The sequence below is a fragment of the Pocillopora verrucosa genome, chromosome 1 (assembly GCF_036669915.1).
Source record: "Pocillopora verrucosa isolate sample1 chromosome 1, ASM3666991v2, whole genome shotgun sequence".
Lineage (NCBI taxonomy): Eukaryota > Metazoa > Cnidaria > Anthozoa > Scleractinia > Pocilloporidae > Pocillopora > Pocillopora verrucosa.
The window spans coordinates 26,398,497-26,417,850 of NC_089312.1; the positions used below are offsets into that span (position 1 = coordinate 26,398,497).

Sequence of the window (19,354 nt, forward strand, 5' to 3'; positions counted from 1 at the left end):
TATCGCGGTCAACCCCCAGTTAATATTTTGTCTGTTGAGTATCATTCTCAACAAACTAATCAGCCACTTTATAAGTATGACTATTAAAGGCTCTCACCGTATCTGTCCCTGCCTGATGATGATAAACAATTTTGATTATACAAATAAATCTGAATGGCCTGAGGAGATTTCTCAAGTGGCACTAAGTCACGATGAAATAATGATTAAAAAAGGGCGAGCAGCAACAAAAAGAAGATCGCAGATAATTAAAGATATTAGCTTTGTTGCTTGTATAATAGCTCATCTTACTCTAGTACGTTTTCGTAAGTGTCTATTTCATCTCATTTGATGACAAAATATTGCTATCCATAACAGCGTTTGCTCTCAAATGTACACATTACTTCATACAGTTTGATGACGAGACTATCTTCTGCATTAAAACAACTGCTTTCATAGGAAACGAAACGTATTTGTAAAAGATGCTTTTTTGAAAACACCCCTCTTGAAAACTATTAAAGGGGCAGAATTGGAGATGGCGTTGCTCTCTCTCTCACAGTAGGTACAGTACGACCGTACAAGGTGCTACTTTTAACATGCGTGGTCAACTGTACCGCGGGTACGCCAACGCCACGGCTTTTTCCAGTAGTCCAGTGGTCAGTGCGATGGACTTAGTCCAGTGGTCAGTGCACTTTAGGCTTGGCTAAATCTATATGTTATCATGTTATGTAATAACTACTTATAAACTTACCACTTAAAGTCTACTTTATTTATTGATGTTATTAATATTAGAGATCAGCTGACAAGATGTTTATTTAGAGTTTGTTTGAAACTGGCAAATTTTGCATCCCTGTTGAAAGACTTTCTAACTTGTAACCAAACTAACTGCAAGTGACAATCTTCATACCAGCAATAGAAAATGTTATGCATAACATGAAAACTGTAACACTGAGAAGCAAATTTCAAAGCGTTAATTTAAAGTGTTCGAAAAGTTCATTTCAAAGTTTTCAAAGTGTTTATTTCAAAGCATTCCAAGTGTTCATTTCAAATCGTTTCACAGCTCGTATAGCTAACCAACAGTCAACTACAACATACAACCCACGCTTACTCCCTCTTTCAATCTACATTAGTGAACTCCTCACACAGCAGGTGTCCGGAGGTAATACTTCATATATAGATGGAAGCTCTAGTCAAGTGCCGCGCATGTATCTTCAGTAAGAACGGCCCTGCATCACACCCTCCCCAGGGTTTAGAAAAGAGCACATCAATTTTCGTGGTGTACAGTGACCACATCTGACTTACCAATATAAAACCAATAGGATTTGCCTCTTAGTTGACTTTTAAAAAAAAGCCGGCTCCAGATTAAATGGTAAGATTATGAAATTGCGAACTGTTTCGACCGAACGTCGGTCAACGTGCATCATATCCGATATCTTGCCATTTCCGCTGGTATCTCGGTTCTATTACAAAAATCACACACCACGTTCTTAGGAAATCAGATGCAAAACTTCTGTTGTCGCGTTTTGATCACTTGCATATTCCTGCTCTTCATACAGTTTGTTTGTTTCGATTTTGAGTTCCCACCGGGTCCTTGCAAAATTTCAGAAAAAATTTCAGGCGCGTGTTGGCTGTCCCGTAATGTATGATAGTAAAGTTTTGACGCTGGGTGCCATAATTTTGTCTAAATAGGTGGAAATAAGTTCAGTGGGACAACTACATAGAAAGAGGTGGCAGAAAACGACATAGAAAGAGGTGGCAGAAAATTTCCGCAAACATTGGTGAAACAGGAAGACGACTAGAAGACTGATTCCGCGAACACCTTCGCTACGTAGAAAGAAATGATAAGGACGCATTCGAACCACCGTTAGAACCTTAAATCTCCCTAATCATTCTTAGCAACATATGGCAGTTTGCAGCCTCTCCCTTGATATGGTCAGTTCGGAAAGTCGCAAAACTCTAAAAAAAAAATTTATCTCTCAACTCGGCACTCTTGATCCCCACTGTAACAACTAGCGCTTTTCATTCAACTAACTTATTCTTCTTTTCTCGTCACCATATTCCCACCTAAAGCGTAGCCCCATTTTCTTGCTATAAACCCACACACAACCCACAATTTCTCTATTCGCTCTGACGAATGGCTAACGGCAAACGTCAGCTTTGACACTCTTTACAGTGGCCATTTACGTTATCAACTCAGTTGATAATACTAAATGACCATATAAAAAGTAAAAGGTTGATCGTATAAAATGTCGAACTGACCATATAAAACAGTAAAATGTTGATCATATGGAAAGCCGAGTTGATCATACAAAAAGTCGAATTGACCACAAACATTTAACTGGGTCGCAGACATACAGAGGGAATATTGCTGGTTAGCGCCTGATACTGTTTCCCTGCCGTGGCATAGAATTGACTGTTGAGCCAGCAAATAACATTAACTCGCGCAAGAATGGAGTGTTTTCTTTTGCTTGCGATCTTGACCTATTTGTCCTGTTGAAAGTACCAATTCTAGTCTAATGTTTGTCATTCGTCTAAAAATGCGAGGAACTTGCAGAACTTGCATTGTGATTGAGGCTCGAGCTTGGATTACGTTGTCTACCATGCGAGTGTCCAAGACAGAGATACTTCAGCATTACCGCATTACCATTTGATTGATTTGGCTAAAACAGTTGTTCAGATAATACTCGAACTTCTTCAAGAAGTTGACGCACGCAGTTGTTGTCGTGATTGCTGCGCCATTTTGCTCGACTCCAGTGAACGAGACGCCCCGGGGATGAGAGAACTTCCCGGCCAAAATACACTCCATTGACTAGCTGTTGCTTACCGGCCCAAAAAAAGTAATCGATAATCTCGGATAGTGATTTCTTTTTCTCACACAGAAATTTCTCATTCTCAGCAGTTAATATTATTTCTCGGTATATTGCTACATCAGTCTTTTTCTTAATTAATGTTTTTTCTTTCTCGATAGGTACTTTAAAATCTTGCATGACATTCTCGTACAGTGATTTATATTTCTCATTATAGTGATTTCCCAATCTCACCTATCAATCATTGAAACTCGATAGGTAATTTTGAACTCAACTCACTTTTGTCATGTTTGGCTTGTTGTAGTATTTTGGCTTGCCATGAAGAGAGAAAAACAAACAAAAACCGGTGATACAATGAGCCTCCCCTATTCAAACACCAGCAGTAAGATCTTTTTTAGGTACACAAAGATTGCAATCATAAACAAACAAGCACGTAACGTCAAAAAATAGTTGATCACACATTTCACAGCCGTTTACATAATTTTCAAATGCATTTATCGTCCCAAAAATTCGATACAATTTTTGGATACAAATTTCAACCACGTTTTAACCGTTATGAGGAAATCGCCTTTGAGACGGTGAAAAATTCGGGAATTTTCCGAGGAATCTTTCGCTATTTGTATTGCCGTGCGTGTTTTTTCTTTGTAGCAGTGCTGGGCTTAACATGCGTGTGCCTCCGCGAATATATGTCCATTTGCAGATTAAGGAGCACGATGTATGTAATTCTTCTAAGGAACATATTCTAAGATAATGATTGCCAAACTCGGGGCACTGACTAAATATACAATTAGCACTCGGTACCTTATCTAACTCGACGAGCTATTTAGATGCTGTTTTCTGACAAACAGTTTTCAAGGCTTTTTGACGTTGTTATTATGAGCAAGATACAAGAAGCTTAATCTTATCATTAACATCTTTACTGGAATGATGTAGTGAGGAACATGCCTAGATCGGATTGACCTAGTCCCCCTTCCACCAGACAGATTGGACTGAATTGAGGAGCTCAAGGAGTGACGTCAACTTGAATCCCAAATAGCCTAGAATCCTACATCATAATGACGTGCATGAAGCGTCAAACAGCTTAGTTTGTTAAGGACCTCTGAAAATTTACGACAGCCCGATAAATATTAGATAATCACGAAGAAATTAAATTTAAATCACCTCCATGGCCGAAAGTGTTTTTTGTAGTTACTAATCTTACGTTTTTTTTCTCACGATTCGTTTTTTAGTTGCTTTTATTCCTTTGATTTTTTTTCGAGCTAGTTTGGGAATTGGCGATGTGCTTGGACAGCATCACTGGCAATCACGTTAATCAAGGACGTACATACCTGTTTTCATAGCAATGAAATAATCATGAAAGCGCGTTCATACACGCTCTAAACTTGAAGTAAGCACTTTAAGTAAGCCCATATCTACATTATGGAATGACGGTTATTCCACTCATTCGGTAAACATGACTGAAACGATTATAATGACTTAAATCATGTTTGTCTGAAAGCGTTTGTTTTGTGTCGGTTTCAAAATCCACATAACTTAGTTTCAAGAAGAAACATGAAGAAAGAGGCAAAAGCAAGGTCATGTAGTTGAAGACATGGCATATTAGGAACATTAGAGGATATCTAGAATGCCAAATAAACACTAAAAAAGTAAATCCTTTGCTTGGCTCTATTTCAAGACGTTTGTTACCAATCAGGCTCACTTCCTACAGAACATCACATCACATAAACAGCGCTTTTGCGCTTCATTGACCAAGCGTGATTCCGGAAATCAAAGTATTACAAGTGATTTGATACTTATACATGTCATCAAGGTTAAACTTATCGTATTAACCTTATATAATTTTTCTCTTGAGAACGATAGTTTGATGTTTTCATTATTTATCAAGATGTTAAACCTGAATGCACTGAACCTCACGCTTTCAAAAGCTAATTCATACTCAAAAGTTGCTTTAAGTTTTAGCAAAGCAGTAATGTTACATCATAAAGATTCGAGGCAAGATATGCAATGAAAAATGCTGATATCTCAAAAAGCTTGTGTTGTTCAGATAATAGCACTCTTGATATTACGATATTGTGATCTTGGAGCTAATACTTGTGTCCATGTGTAAGTGGCCATTACTGTTAGAAAGCGTACGGCCTTTACTGAAACAAATAGTTTCTAAAGAAACTTTGGTGCTGCGTCGGTGGGAGAGTAAGGAATTGCAGAGCTGACATTTCGAGCGTTAGCCCTCCATCAGAGCGAAACCAAAAGGGCTAACGCTCGAAACGTTAGCTTTGAAACTCTTCACAGTGGCCATTTTATGTTATCAACTCAGTTGATAAAACCAAATGACCCTGTTAAGGCAAAGATATATGAACTTTACATTCACATTTGATGTACAATAAAGCCAAAAGATTGGCTTAAATTTTATTGGCTATATATCAGAAGTAACATAGTATTCGTGACGATACTAAAGCGGAGCGAACATGCCTATTTAGACCATTACTTGAAGCATATGCTGCATTGCTATATGTAATATCTTATTTAGAACTATCCATCTCAGTTGCCTCTTGGATATAGATTTCACTGCGGCCTTTTCCACGTCCTCACTTTGAGAAAACAAATGACTCCAATGATCGCTATGACGACAAAAATGGGCCGCTCCTGCAGTAGCAGCTGCGATGACATACCCTGGTGTGGCCATACGATGCTTTTCCTGAAACGGAAGACAGCTTTATAAAACGATAGTTAAGGAAGACAGCTTTATAAAACGATAGTTAAGGGAACTACATGACAGTTTTAGAATAATGTTGGAAGCTTGCCATCTGCAATCCGTGTAAAACTGCTCCTTCTTAATCTTCCACGTTCCTTTCTTTCCACCCTTTTTTTGCCTACTGCCCTCAGAAAAATATAATTTTAAGACATTGCCTAGTGGTTTAACACAAAATAGGCGCAGATATTTGGCGACTTACGTATGACTTTCCCTTTCCCCATAGAGAGCGAAGATTAACATGAGTAACGAGTTTGTGTTGCAGATTTGTGATATTTTGTGTTTTCAGATTAAATGTTATGGTTTTTCGATGATCAAATTTTCTACTTGAACCATTTTAAGGGACTTTCTTTTTTCATCAAGCATAACCTTGACGAGGAAGTGAAAGTTACGTTCTCTTCTTGCAATACTCTTTTAGTTTACAGCAGAGTCTAACTACATAGTAGTTAGGCATATCTCACTGAATTCATAAAAATCTCAGATGGGGCTACATACAACACTGCTTCGAAGAACTGAGGTAACAGAAAATCTATGAAAAAAAGTTTTTGGACTTGATTGAGATATGGCCTTATATTTTTTGGTACTCTCATTTTTGCGAATCAGCCTCAATCCTGAAGTCGAAAAATCTGTTGAAATTAAATGCCGAAAAAGTTTCAATGCAGCAATCAGCCTAGTTAGGTGACCGGCATGACTGAAGCTGTTTCGCCGGACCCCAGAAGTATCACATGGCTTCTCCAGAGCTAAACCTTCTTCATGTCGGATTGACCTAAGATATATTGTCCCAGTTGGGGATTGTAGATTGGAATGCCATAAATCACTCGTAGGTTTGGAGGTGTTTCAAAGGAGAGGAGTTTAACTTGTGGGATTCATTCATCGTTATTGAAAATCACTTTACCAGGCAGACAGCTCGGAGTTGAGCCGTTCCACTGTCCCCTGCAAACAAGATATGACATACGAGCCATGCAGGAAGAAACCAGAGTTACCTGGAATCGGTAGATGATTCTGCCATCTTGAGTATCGTTCCTCACAACGTTACCATTGCCAATTTTGTTCTCCATGGGAATACATCCTGTTAGGAAATATCGGTTTCAGCAATGTGATTGTGTTAATACTGAACCAAAATGCTTTTACATGATTGGTTCCAAACAGCCTTTATCAATGGCTTAATTAGCTGTTCCACAAGCAAAGTTTCTAATTTACCTGTTTGGTTAATGCCAACTAAAAATCGGACAGGTGAAATCACACCGTTCAAAACGATAAGGAATTAAACAACTATAAAGATTTTACTGCCGAGTTTCAGTGCTAACCCAACAAAATTGGGAAAAATCTAAATTGAAGATGCTTTCGTAATTCGTCATTTCGCACATTATCCTCATTATTGTCATCGGTATTGCCATAGATATCATAATCATTCTCTTTATATCACTGCTATGACAAAACAGTCATGATCCTCCTTTCACGCCCAAACTCACCGGGTGTCCTCAAGGTCATTGGTAAGTGAAAAGAAGTATCCCACAGCTTTCTTTGCTGCCTGCCACTGCTGACCTTTCCAGTAGCCTTGATGTCAAACAGACATTGCTTATTATCACCGCATACTTCATATGCCAGGTGACCCAAGGTTGCGTTGTCAAACACCATGTTATCTGGATCCATAAATGTCGGCACGTACTGTTTATCGAAATAAGACGCATGGTTTCTTGCCTTCCTCGTAGGTGAATAGAGAATTATCTGCGTTCGTTGCCCCTGGGAGGAAAGAATTTCATCCGGTATTCAATTTTCGAGATCTTTGAAGATATAACCTCAATTGATAGACTTTCATTCAAAACTTGGTCTTGCTAGACGTTTTATTTTTTTTTTTTTTTTTCAAGTTTTTGCCATTGCTGCTAAATATTAGGAAACCATTTTCACTGTATGGAAAAAATACAGCGATGAAAAAAAAAATTCAAAAAACAGTGTAGTGTTCATTGCTGCAACAATCATTCTCATCTTCATTTATTTATCCGCAGTTCAAATTTATGATAATCCTTTAAAATCACGCTCGCTCATTATGAGCTCCAAAATCTGCATAGAAAATAGCAGGTTGTCAGTTAATTATCAATTGGTTTTAGAACGAGACAACTTATGAAAACCTCTCATAGATAGTCCGGGGTCCTCTTGCCAAGGTAAATTATCGAGCAAGGAGGCTGAGAAGGTATAGTTTATACCACCTCACGTAAGCAAAAGTAACTACACAATACTGCAGAAAAATTTGTGATTGCAGTCCATTGGGTTACAACAATTGAAACAGTTTATGCAGAAAAAAATTGGAAAAAATTTGAGGTCAATCGAACAGTAAAGTTAGAAAAGATATCTAAATATAAATATTCCTCGTTGAAATATACAATTTATGGTAACTGACTGCATCCGCTAAGCACTATATTCATATGTGTGTGTCAACTCACGAACCTCAAGCCCAGAAAGAAGTATACACACATACAGCACCTGTAAATTAACTTGATCTTCTGCGTGACATCATTATTATTACTGAGTAACTTTATTATATGCATAGTGACACCGACGCCGCCTAATACTTACACAATTGACCAAACTCGTAATGAATTCTGGAATGGGTAGAAGTATGGCTAAGACTTGCTCCGCTGGGAAGCAGAAAATCGTTTTCTTGATTTCCGTCCCAGAATCCTAAAAGGCCTCTGGTATGTTCTAAAGGAAATCCAAGAAAAGAGAATATAAAGTAAACCATATGCGGTGAACTGTGGTCGAGTAAACAAACTCCTCCAACGTATTATCAGTAACTCTTGACGTCAAGCGCTGATAGTAAGGATGAAAAGTGCCAAAATGTTGTTTGCGAGCAGGATTGGTGTATTTACCACCAATTTGGGAGAAATTTCACAAGTTAATGTGGAAATACAGGCGGTTGTGGTTTGTGCAAAGCTTTAAAATTCGAGTTTTAAGCATGCCAAAGGTTTAGTTCTCCACAGGGGAATAACAATCAACCTAAAAAACCATGCAAAAAATACCTTTAAACTCTGGTGGCACCAGTAGCATAAACTGTAAAAGATCCTCCACCCTCTCAATTGTGACGGATAGTCCAGAGTTAAATATGAAGGAGTATTTAGATGTGTTGTTGTACTTTATTACGGTGGCGCCTTGAAAATCCATCATAAACTGTTCATCGAATTCCACCAGAGCGCTATTAACCAAAATTTCTATCTCGCGGCGGCCATTAATGTGTATCTGAAAAAAAAGGGTAATAGAAAAGTTAATAAACATACAATAACAATAGCTATGGTAATTATCGTGAGCAGTGATCAAGCTAAGGTACACCGCACACCGCATTCTAAAAAGTTCTTGAAGGAAAGGGCTACTGTTCTTTGCTATATAAAAACGATCCTTTCGCGACCATTGGTTAAACTCAGCGTCATGCATATATCTTTCCTTTTTTTTCATGACAACAATATGTTCCAAAAGATTATCAACACTTAAGCGGATAAAAAAGGACATTTATTTTTACCTTTTGTATATAAATTAAAACGGGTGACTAGTATTAGCAATGGCTTGTGTGTGTCTCCAAAGGGATGTAAAATAGATTGAGTATAATCTGTAGCGACAAGTAGAGAAAGGAGATTACTGTTAAGGGCTTATAGTCTCATTGGCTAATGCTGTAAACCTCGTCTCTTCTTGATAGGTCGATAAACATTAGGCGTGTGTAATGAAATGCCTGTTGCGAATACCTCATTTGAATGATTTACGGTGATGGCATCTTTAACGTTATCACTAATCGGTGAAATAACATTTTACGATTCGTTGCTAAAGATACTCTACCTGTACAACATCAGAACCATTTTCTTTCATTGCAAACGCTTTGAATACTGTACCACTAGTACTGCTGCCATTATCATCGATTAAAGGTTGCTTCGTCCCTGAAGCTCAAAGTCAATAGGAGGTATCTGGAGGACATGATACTCGCCATAACCATTGAAAGTGTACTCAAAACCGTCGAGCGTAATCATGTGAGGATCTGTTATTCCAGTTGCTAAATAAAAACAGGACAAATAATGAATTATTTTAACAATCATTTAGCATTACATTAATATGTTTTTTTATTATGTAGAGTTGATGACAAATAAATTTTGACCAAAATGAATGAAATAGACATAGAGTTAACACTGACTGACGAAGGGATCGACTGAGCAATCCCAGTTACGCGCGCGGAAAAACTATAAATTTCATGACTCGAACAATTTCAGGACCAATTAGAAGCAAGCATTCCCAGTCAAAAATAATCTCAAAGGTCAAGTTCTTTCTAAACTATAGGTTTATTACCAGGCCTAGGAGGTACGTAGCGGGAACCATCATCTGAAGGTCTTTTCTCAAAGTAACGTTCACAGTTGTCAGAGAGCAGGCAGCAATCCAAATAAGGAACAAGATCTTGAAAGAAATGTGACAAGGCTGGCACTCCAGCCTCAATATGGTATCGATCAAGGGATCCTCCATTTTGTGGACCGATCATCAAATTTCCTGGTCTAGAGTAGCAGCATTGCTGTCCAGCACCTTGCTCACTGAAAATAAAAATAATGAGGACGAACTACTTAGCTATGCAAAGGCAAAGATTGCCCCTTGTGGTTGCATAAAATAATGCAAAGGCACGCAAATTTAAAAAAAATTTCATAACAGTATCACGCCTGGGCGCAAAATACCTCGGAATGTTTGCCCTGAAGCAATGAGAGGCTCCAAAATGATAAAGAACACATTGGTACGGATCGGCTGTAGGATTGCAGATTCGTCCAAGGTAAATCGGCCGCGGTCTGCTTGTGCTTGAAGAAACGTTTGTGGCAAGGAAGGAGGGAGACATCATCGGTTATGACAAAGAATCACAGCGAGAGCATCAACGACTGAAGTCGAATTATGTAGCTTGTGTTTTCTGTGCTTTTCATTCTCAATCGTTAGTATTGGGTGTATCTGAAGGCAGAGTTGCGGTTGCTCCTTTACTGTGCAACCACCCCCCCCCACCCTGACAAAAAATAAATCATCCAGGTCATATTTCGAACAATATGGCTATCGGAACTCTCCTCTTCCATTAAGATGCATGCTTTTGTATGATGTTTTTAACGTGGATAAGCATCTTCCCGGGAATGGGGAATACATTAAGTATGGGAAAAATACATCAAAAAGAACATTTTTGAAAACATTTCCTATTAATAATAATCATCCAGATCCACTCGGCCGGTGAATTGCTGAAGTTGCCAGATATCTTTTTGACCAACACCAATGTAACAAAATGGCTATCCCCAACTGCTGCTCTGAGGATTTGAGTAAACGAAACGTTACAGTCTAATCAGTTATAGCAGCACGTTCAGTCACTTCGGTCTAGTAGGTTGAGGGGTATTTGGAGAAAGCAGTTGTTGTGATGTTATGATTCCCATTTTTCGTGTTCTTCCATGGAAAATAATTTACAATTTAGCTGAAGAATCGGAAGAAAACTACGATCTGTTTTTTTCCACTACTTCGAGTGGAAAGCTGCCGACTGATGTCACTTCAAAACAGGCAAAGAGATACGAAAACGATGCTCCTTTCTCAAAATTTAAATTCCTGTTTATATTCTCTTTCCCTTTTAATAACAGTGAATGATCTTGAAAACTTGGGTAAAACGACTCAAATATTGAAAACGGTAAAATCAAAACACAAGATGTACACAAACATACTAAGCAGACTAGCGTCATTCGGACGCCAAAGTTTTTGCTTACCCCTGTCCCTCTCCTTCTGGGACAGTAAATTGACTTTCTCCAGTATTCTTTTGTTCTTCTTTTAAAGAAAACATGCTATGAAAGTAGACATCATCATCCTTTATTGAGAAACGCGCCAAAAGAACAGCCACCGAAAGGGTGTCAACTCCGAGGTGCCCTGGATCCCAGTTGATCTTGACAGGAACATTTTCACTCCAGGAACTTGGAACCAGCCGATCAAAACGAGGGGGAACCCTTTTGATGTTCACTATGGAAAGTGAGAACCAGTTAAAGTTAATGTTCACTTAAATATACGCATGAAACCATAACAATTCATGGGGTATATTTCTTTAAGTAGTTTCGTCCCGTGTACATCCATGACTTGTCAGATATTTGTTAAAATAAACTGAAAAAATAATACTGAGGCAACAAAAGATAAAAGATGTGAAAAAAGAAGTTTACTTTACCAACAGTTAAAATCCCTCGAAAATCGAAACTTTTTCCACCGTTGATCGACATTTTGATTGTCAATCTCCCAGTTACATTCAGCATAGGCACGGTACAGATGACTGTATGTTGTTTATGTAGGTTCCATTACTCAATTTTCCTCCAGGGAATTCACAAACGATCAGATTTGATGGTTCGTAGCAAGGCCCACCGACAAATATGTTATCGCCACCAAGCATCATCACAGAGTGAGGTGACGCGACAAGAGATCCTGCAATCAGCGAAATTTAGACCATGAGTTCTGTACAGTGTAGCATGTCCTTCTAGTTATATAGAGCTCGTGAAGTCCACGTAATTATTATTTTCCAATTTTATGCTGATATTTTTGGTGTACAGCACAACCATACAAGGTAGCTCTTTTACTCGTTACTCTGCAGCCTTTCTATCACCTAACAACAGCTGCACGATCCCTCAATCACCTGATAAATTATGCTTCGTTATGCTTCTCTTAGAATTTCGGCGCGATTTTTAAGCTGCGCAAACCCTGACTCAAACCTTTTTTTTTACATATCCAATATACATATCATCAATAGGTATGCTGTTACCTTTTGTGTTGCAGCCACCTGCCTCGATCTTTGCGATTTCAATACGGAACATCCATCGCCCAGGCTATCCTACATTAGAATTTGAGCTAACATTGATAATCGTATCTGTGGCTGATCCCGGTACGTTAAAATATCTTATACCGTCCCCAGCATTGAAGCCTGCCTGTTTACAGATCGAAAAGAGCACGGATCGGTGAAGAGAATAGGTGAAACAACTATTTTCACCTGATGAAACCCTCTCCGAAATAAAAAAAAAGGAAGAATCCACTGTAAAAAGGGTGTATATAGGTCCAACGCGCAGTTGCTTTAAATTACATGTCACTGCTGTTGCACTGCATCGTTTATGATCAACTGATTCAAGATACCTGTGCTGGAGAACCTCCAAGCCCGCTTACATTCCCTCCACTGGCAGTACCTGTTGTCCATGTGATATTGTTGTAATTATAAATTACAAATGAGTGTTTACCATTGGTTATGAGAACCGCCTGAAAAGTGTTTGTCTGGTGAAAAGAAACAGAAACTATAATGCAGACATAGTGATCGGCAATACTGGACTTCTAACTCTACTTCTAACCATTGGGTAGAGTAGAGGCAGGCAGACAAACAGATGAACAAAAGAACAGGCAAAAGCATATCAGTTCGTTGAGAATGCCTATCTTGGATTTTTTAATTTAAACCAAACGAGTGTGGTTTAGGGCCTCTCTACACCAATGAGTATACATAGGAGTATCATTCACTGAGCTGTCGCAAGGGTAGGGGGGTGGGGTGGGGGGAGGATGGTGTGGAATAATGAACTAGTATTTCATTCTGTTGAGTATGAACATTCATTTTTCTTCTTCAAATAACGGAACCTGGAACATTTGCTTTTTAAGCTATGCGAGTTAGTTTTTTTAGTTTTTACGGATTTCACCTTTTTGTATAATTCCCACTGGCACCAAAGAAAGCCACTTTATACCATGTTGCAACTAGCAACCACGTGGCCCGAAATTTCCTTTGACCCACATAGACGCTTCTGACGTCATCAGTGGCCTGTTGACGTAGGTTAGGATCTGTTGTCTCTCGGTAGAATACCTCTCCTCCATTATTTGTATCAACATCAGCCCAAAATGGCGCCACCAGGCGACGATTGCCATCCAGAGGGAAAGTATCTGGTGTGTATTGTGAAACTTGGACAAGAAACGAAATTACGCCATTGGTGTTGACCTAAGGGTCACAAGTTTGGTTATTACTACTAACTGAAACAATCCGGTTCCTACAGTCTGTTCAGAGTAACTCAAAGTCAGGAAAGGGGAAAATAGGCTATGCATCCACAACGTATATCATGATTATCTATTGCGAGCCATGCTATGCTCAAGGAAATGGCTAACTTGGTTGTGTCTGCATTATTTCATCAAACAGTAGAAGCTCTCCCTTTAGCACCCGGACCCTGTAGGGTCAGTTTATTGGATTTTGAAAATATTCGGTGTTTGCTCCCTCAATTTAGCCTATGATGACACTGATTAATGTGGAGACCTCACCGACTCCTGAACCAATCGATATATACATGCTCACGGCTTTCGTCTCTCACTTCAAACATATAACATAGCATTTGTAGCAACATTAGGTTCTAATGATAGTTTCTTTTGCCTGCTTGGCCGTTAAGACAACGCGTTTAAGTCTCAGAAATGAAAGTTTCTTCAGTGAAAGGCCCTTCTCTATGTGGGTCATATACAAATGAGAAAGACATTGAGTTGCTTTCAGTTATTGTATGTGGCTTTCCCTAAACTGACTTGATTTCTGATATCAATTGAGGTTTTAGAACATTTGAGATACATAACTGGTAGTCTTAAAAACAAAGAATTGTGGTTGGAGAAAGGAAACAAGGACGATATCGGACCGATAGAGCCGCTTACTCAGCTCTGTACAAAATGATTAAAACGGAAAGTTGTCACGACTAAAAAAAGTGACAAAATGTAAGTAACACAAGTAATACTAATATGGAAAATTAACTATCTTTTTACTTGAATATGACAGCGATCTTCGCAGTAATGAACATTACTTGAGGCAGTAGTGAAAATAAGTCGTAACAAAAAACTAAAGCCTGTATGGTATTTGAACCCATCATGGGACCTCTTCGATACCGGTTGCAGTGGAGTACCGGTGCAGCAGAGCACTGCTCCGGTATCGTAGAGGTCATAGGTTCAAATTCCGTGCAGGCCTGAATTTTTGTCAGGCCTTATTTGCACTACTGCTCAAGATCGCTTTCATATTCACGTCTTTATCCGCAGTTCACATACATGATTTTCATATAATTCACAGTCATTCTCTTTTACAGCCGCTGATATTGCAATATCAGCACAAATATAAAGAGAATTGCAATTCAGTTAACAAAGGACCTATTAGAAGATAATGTATGGGCTACTGACTTCTTCTGCCTTCTTTCACGATGGATGCTGAGCAATTACATTTCGTCGACATATCGGAGAAACCAAAAAAGTAGAGAGCTGAAATTCGTTTACAGTATACTTGCAGAGGGACTACCAAGAACAAAAGATCACATATTCAATGCGTCCTTGAGAGGCTGGTAAATATTAATCAGGTTTCACGACATGTCAGGTATACAAGTAAAACGTGCCTGTTGTATAAACCAGCTAATGACGCCACAGTTTGTGGCCTGAAGTGGCGGTTAGTGTTCAATATCCTCCTCTACACATGCATGCTCGATTAAAGGTCAGTTTGGTTCCCTTGATATGAGCAAAAGGGCTGAGCCAAACCTTAATGAGTTTTAGCTGCATTTTTATACACAAAATGTTAATTTGAAATACTTTGATAAAATTTTCTAACAAACTTGGTGTTTTTGCACGCACGGATTGGTTAGTTCGGGGATGATCAGTGGCGATCGGCGATACAAATGTTCACCGTTTGTCATCGAAACCTAAATGGGTAACTGTTTTTGTATGTACGAAGTCAGTTAGACAGTAGCACACTCAAAAGGAAGGCAAGAGAAACCTTTGATTTCGCCTTAATTTCTGCATAGGCAAAGCCGTTAAGAAAACTTTGATCGTAAAACCAAACCGCACAATATTTAAGCATTTTAGCATATCCATAGATCAGTAGGATTAAATTCCACATTGACCAATCACTGGCATGTGATTGGTCTATTCAATAAACCTCAACCAAACCACAGCAACAACGGGAAATTGAATGAAGGAGGTAGCTTGCATGTGACCTTCACATATCATCGTTCTCGATAAGGCTCAAACTATGGGTTGAAAGATGGGAAGCTTAAGCGAATGTTCTTAATTGCCTAACCACTATTAAAATTTTCAACCTGAATTTAGTCCATGCATAAGTATTTCAAATACTGTTACATCACGCAAGTTGTATATTTTGATACATTGAACACAAATAAAGAGCTTAAACGAGACGATTTTCAGTCTTAAACACAAAGGCTTTCACTGAGGTTGAATGGTCGTTACAAGCGATAAACACCATTACCTAACAAATTTGAACAGGACGTTACCGAAATGTGCTGTTTCTTTTCCAACATTACGTAAAAAAAACGGTCGTGAAGGTGATTATTTTTACAAAGGATAGATAGCACTCTTTATGTTTTATTCCATAAGAAATCAAAATGTTCAAGGGAGGTCTCCTCTGTCTGGAGAGGTATGGAAAAAAATCAAGTTACATAATTAACACTTGTTTGAGATCTGGATGATATTATGCAGGTAAGTCTAGGCATATCTAGATCACGACGTTTTCTGTTTTTGTTGCTTTCACTGTTGTTTTTTACTGTTATTAACATAATTAACATTTTGTTTTGTTCTTTTTTCACTTGAACCAAAAGCAATTTTGTACAGCAGTTGATAACGGTATATGGCGTAATTAAAGCCACTGGAAAGATTGGAATGCAGTAGATACAGAAATGTTCTACTTACAAACAAGCGAATTTGTGATTTCTGTCGAAGAAAGGAAATGGAATCGATCTCGGTATCGTCCCAGAGCTCCCATCGTCATTTGTAGGAACTAGCTGGTCGCCCTCACTCTGACCAAAGGTATAAAAGTTGGGAAGCACAAGAGCTTCTAAAATGGAAAGTTGGCTCAAAGCAAACAGAGTAAGTGCACTGATGACAAAGCTGACTTCATTCTTTGCACAAATTGTGTGGAGATTGCTACACAAGGATACAGATTGAATTGTTCTGATCAGCTATGGACAGAGCCGTTATGTAAAGCTGAATTTTTCTAACGAGTTCTGTGATTGGTCAGTAAATAGTAGTAAGTACCCGCCCCGATTCTCACATTTTGAGTGGCTATATCTCATTAAAGAAGTTTAATGAAATATTCCTTTCATAAGCTAACGGAACTACGATCATATTAGCGAACGGAGGACATCATCGTGGTAGGATGTGAGCGCATGTTAGTTCTTTTACCGGCCATGAACGTGATCAACGTAAATTAAGTCGTAAATTAAGAGCACTCAATCATCAGCAGCCGGAAACTGGGAAACTTTCGCACGTCTTTTAAAACTTTAACCGTAAAAAGTCATGTCAGCTAGCTCGAGACTTACTTCACTTACTTCACCCCGTTCCCATTTAGATCAATAAATGGAAAACAAAACTTGCACACATATTCAGTTATAAGAGCAAGTTTTTACAATTTGTAATTGAGTAAATTTCATCTGACCCGTGAATCAATTCATATAAAGCTATGATTCAAGCAGTTGAGCTGTAAGCGGAAAAAAGCAAGTTATGTTTGTAAGAAAATGCCCCTGTTCTTTACCGTGTTTGTCAACTATACCAAATATTAACAGCACTGGCGAATTCCCCACAAATCGATTTAAAAACGTGCGGAAGCTTTCAAACAATTTAACAGTTTGAAGTGTGCATACGTGAGATTCAAAGCAGTCGAGCGTAACCCGGAAAATGAAGTGGAAATACAAGTTTTTTCTTGAGATCATATCTGGTGCACGCAACGGCTCTGACAAGTTTTTAGGCTGCCTGTGGATTAAATTCAAAGAAAGCCATGATTTTAGCAGTTGAGCTGCAAACGGGAAAAGCAAGTTTTGTGTGGAAGAAAATGACGCTGATCATGATCGTGTTTGTCAACTATACCACAGTTGAAGTGTGCATACGCGAGATTCAAAGCAGTCGAGCGTAACCCGGAAATGAAGTGGAAATATAAGTTTTTTCTTGAGATCATATCTGGTACACGCAACGGCTAACTGACAAGTTTTTAGGCTGCCTGTGGATTACATTCAAAGAAGCCATGATTCTAGCAGTTGAGCTGCAAACGGGAAAAGCAAGTTTTGTGTGGAAGAAAATGACGCTGTTCTTGATCGTGTTTGTCAACTATACCAATATTAACAGCACCGGCGAATCCGTCAAAACTTGATTTTAAAACATGATGAAGCTGTCAAAACAATTTAAACTGTTGAAGTTGCGTACATGAAATTCAAAGCAGGCGAGCGTAACCCGGAAATTGAAATGGAAATGCGTTTCTTTGAGATCACATCTGGTGCACGTAACGGCCCAGACAAGTTTTTATGCTACTTTTTTCAACGAAATTCAGGCGCTTTCGCTGATGGCCGTCATAGAGGGCCACGGCCATCAAGAGATCAACGAAATCACACTTCAAAGGAAGAAAAAGGATCGCAGACAACATCTGTTAAGTCATCTGAGGGAAAGAGGTGGTAGATATTCCTTTCCAATTATCCACAATAACAAAATACCGCAAGTTTAAGTGAATAAAATACAAACTTCGACCGGATTGTAATTTCTCAGACCCTGAGGTGATTGAAACGCATTTTTAAGAAATTACAATGCCCCATCCTTTTCCAAAATTTCTGATCACAACAAACACTGATACGTGATGGGCGATTTTAATCTCGATCCACTCCTTTACAATCATCATATGCCCACGCAGGAATTCATTGGCAGTTTGTACCCGTCACGCAAGTTCCTTCTACTAATTTCCAATTCACGACGCTTGACTTCTTAATCAGCAATACTTATAGACAATATATTCACTTATCAACTTCCAAACGATGTCTACAATGATATTATTCTAAATAACCTATCGGATCGCTTTCCGGTTTTCACATATTTTCACGATGAACAGTTGTCTCCCACCGGAGGGAAAAAAATTTTTTTAGGCGTTCATTTAACGAACGCAACTTGAATAAATTTAATGGCCTTCTCTCCCGAACGAATTAGTCTACATTCTTAATGAGGAAGACCTAATAAATCTTCTAAGGGACTTTGTAAATAAATTTACCAGCCTTTTTCACGATTGCTTTCCCATGAATATCATCAAAGGCAAAGATGTAAACAAAACAGTTCTCTTTGGCTAACCCCCGGTCTTTTTAAAATTCACTAATAAAAAGAACAGGCTCTACAATCAATCGGTCAGGTCATCCAGTGAGTCCTGCAAATTGCGTTATAAAAGGTGCGAAAACAAACTGAATCGTTTAACTTGAACTGTAAAGCGAGTGTATCTTGACAGTAGATTCAAAGAAGACTTGAAAAATCGACCTGCAATTGACCTGGAGACTGATCAACGAAGTTATAAACAAAGCCTTTCCTACCTTCATCATTTCCTACGGAAAGGCAGGACTGTTACGAATCCCAAAGAGATCGCTGACAGTTTCTGTAAATACTTTTCCAATTTTGGTCCCAACCTGGCAAAAGCTTACCTGCGGTAAACTATTCTTTCCGTTATTCCTTTCTGACTTCTATATACACCTATAACTCTAAGACCTACTGATGTTAACGAATTGGAAGATATTTGCAGTAAGTTCTCATCTGGAAAGGCCCCCATTTATGATGACATCCCAATGCATGTTATCAATAATTCCTTTCACCTTGTCTCTGCTCCTCTACTGAGCATTGTTAATCTTTCTTTGCAAAAAGTTATTTTCGGACAAAATGAAAATTGCTAAAGTGATCCCTGTGTACAAAGCAGAGGATCCCAGTCGGTTCGTTAATTATAGACCATTCTCTTTAGAACCCGCTTTTTCAAAATTTCTTGAAGAAGTTATATACAACTGACTTATTGAGTTTACTGAAACGT

At 38.6% G+C, this 19,354-nt stretch overlaps 1 protein-coding gene across 1 annotated transcript; it reads right to left on the minus strand.

Moving 5' to 3' along the window:
* Window positions 1–7,024: 7,024 nt before the first annotated feature.
* Window positions 7,025–10,355, minus strand: LOC136283594 (sushi domain-containing protein 2-like). Its single transcript, XM_066172661.1, has 6 exons — window positions 10,230–10,355; window positions 9,856–10,091; window positions 9,355–9,565; window positions 8,550–8,766; window positions 8,107–8,232; window positions 7,025–7,275 (listed from the first exon to the last, which is right to left on the minus strand). The coding sequence occupies exons 3-6, from the start codon at window positions 9,382–9,384 to the stop codon at window positions 7,205–7,207; spliced, it is 444 nt and encodes a 147-aa protein (XP_066028758.1). The 5' UTR covers window positions 9,385–9,565; window positions 9,856–10,091; window positions 10,230–10,355; the 3' UTR covers window positions 7,025–7,204.
* Window positions 10,356–19,354: the final 8,999 nt, after the last annotated feature.

Excerpts from the sequence above, each read along its gene's own strand:
- LOC136283594 (XM_066172661.1), bottom strand. The coding sequence starts at position 9,384 with ATGAAAGAAAATGGTTCTGATGTTGTACAG. Across the intron at positions 8,767-9,354 it reads ATGGTTCTGATGTTGTACAG|ATACACATTAATGGCCGCCG; the intron begins GTAGAGTATCTT and ends CTTTTTTTTCAG. Across the intron at positions 8,233-8,549 it reads GGTGCCACCAGAGTTTAAAG|AACATACCAGAGGCCTTTTA; the intron begins GTATTTTTTGCA and ends GATTTCCTTTAG.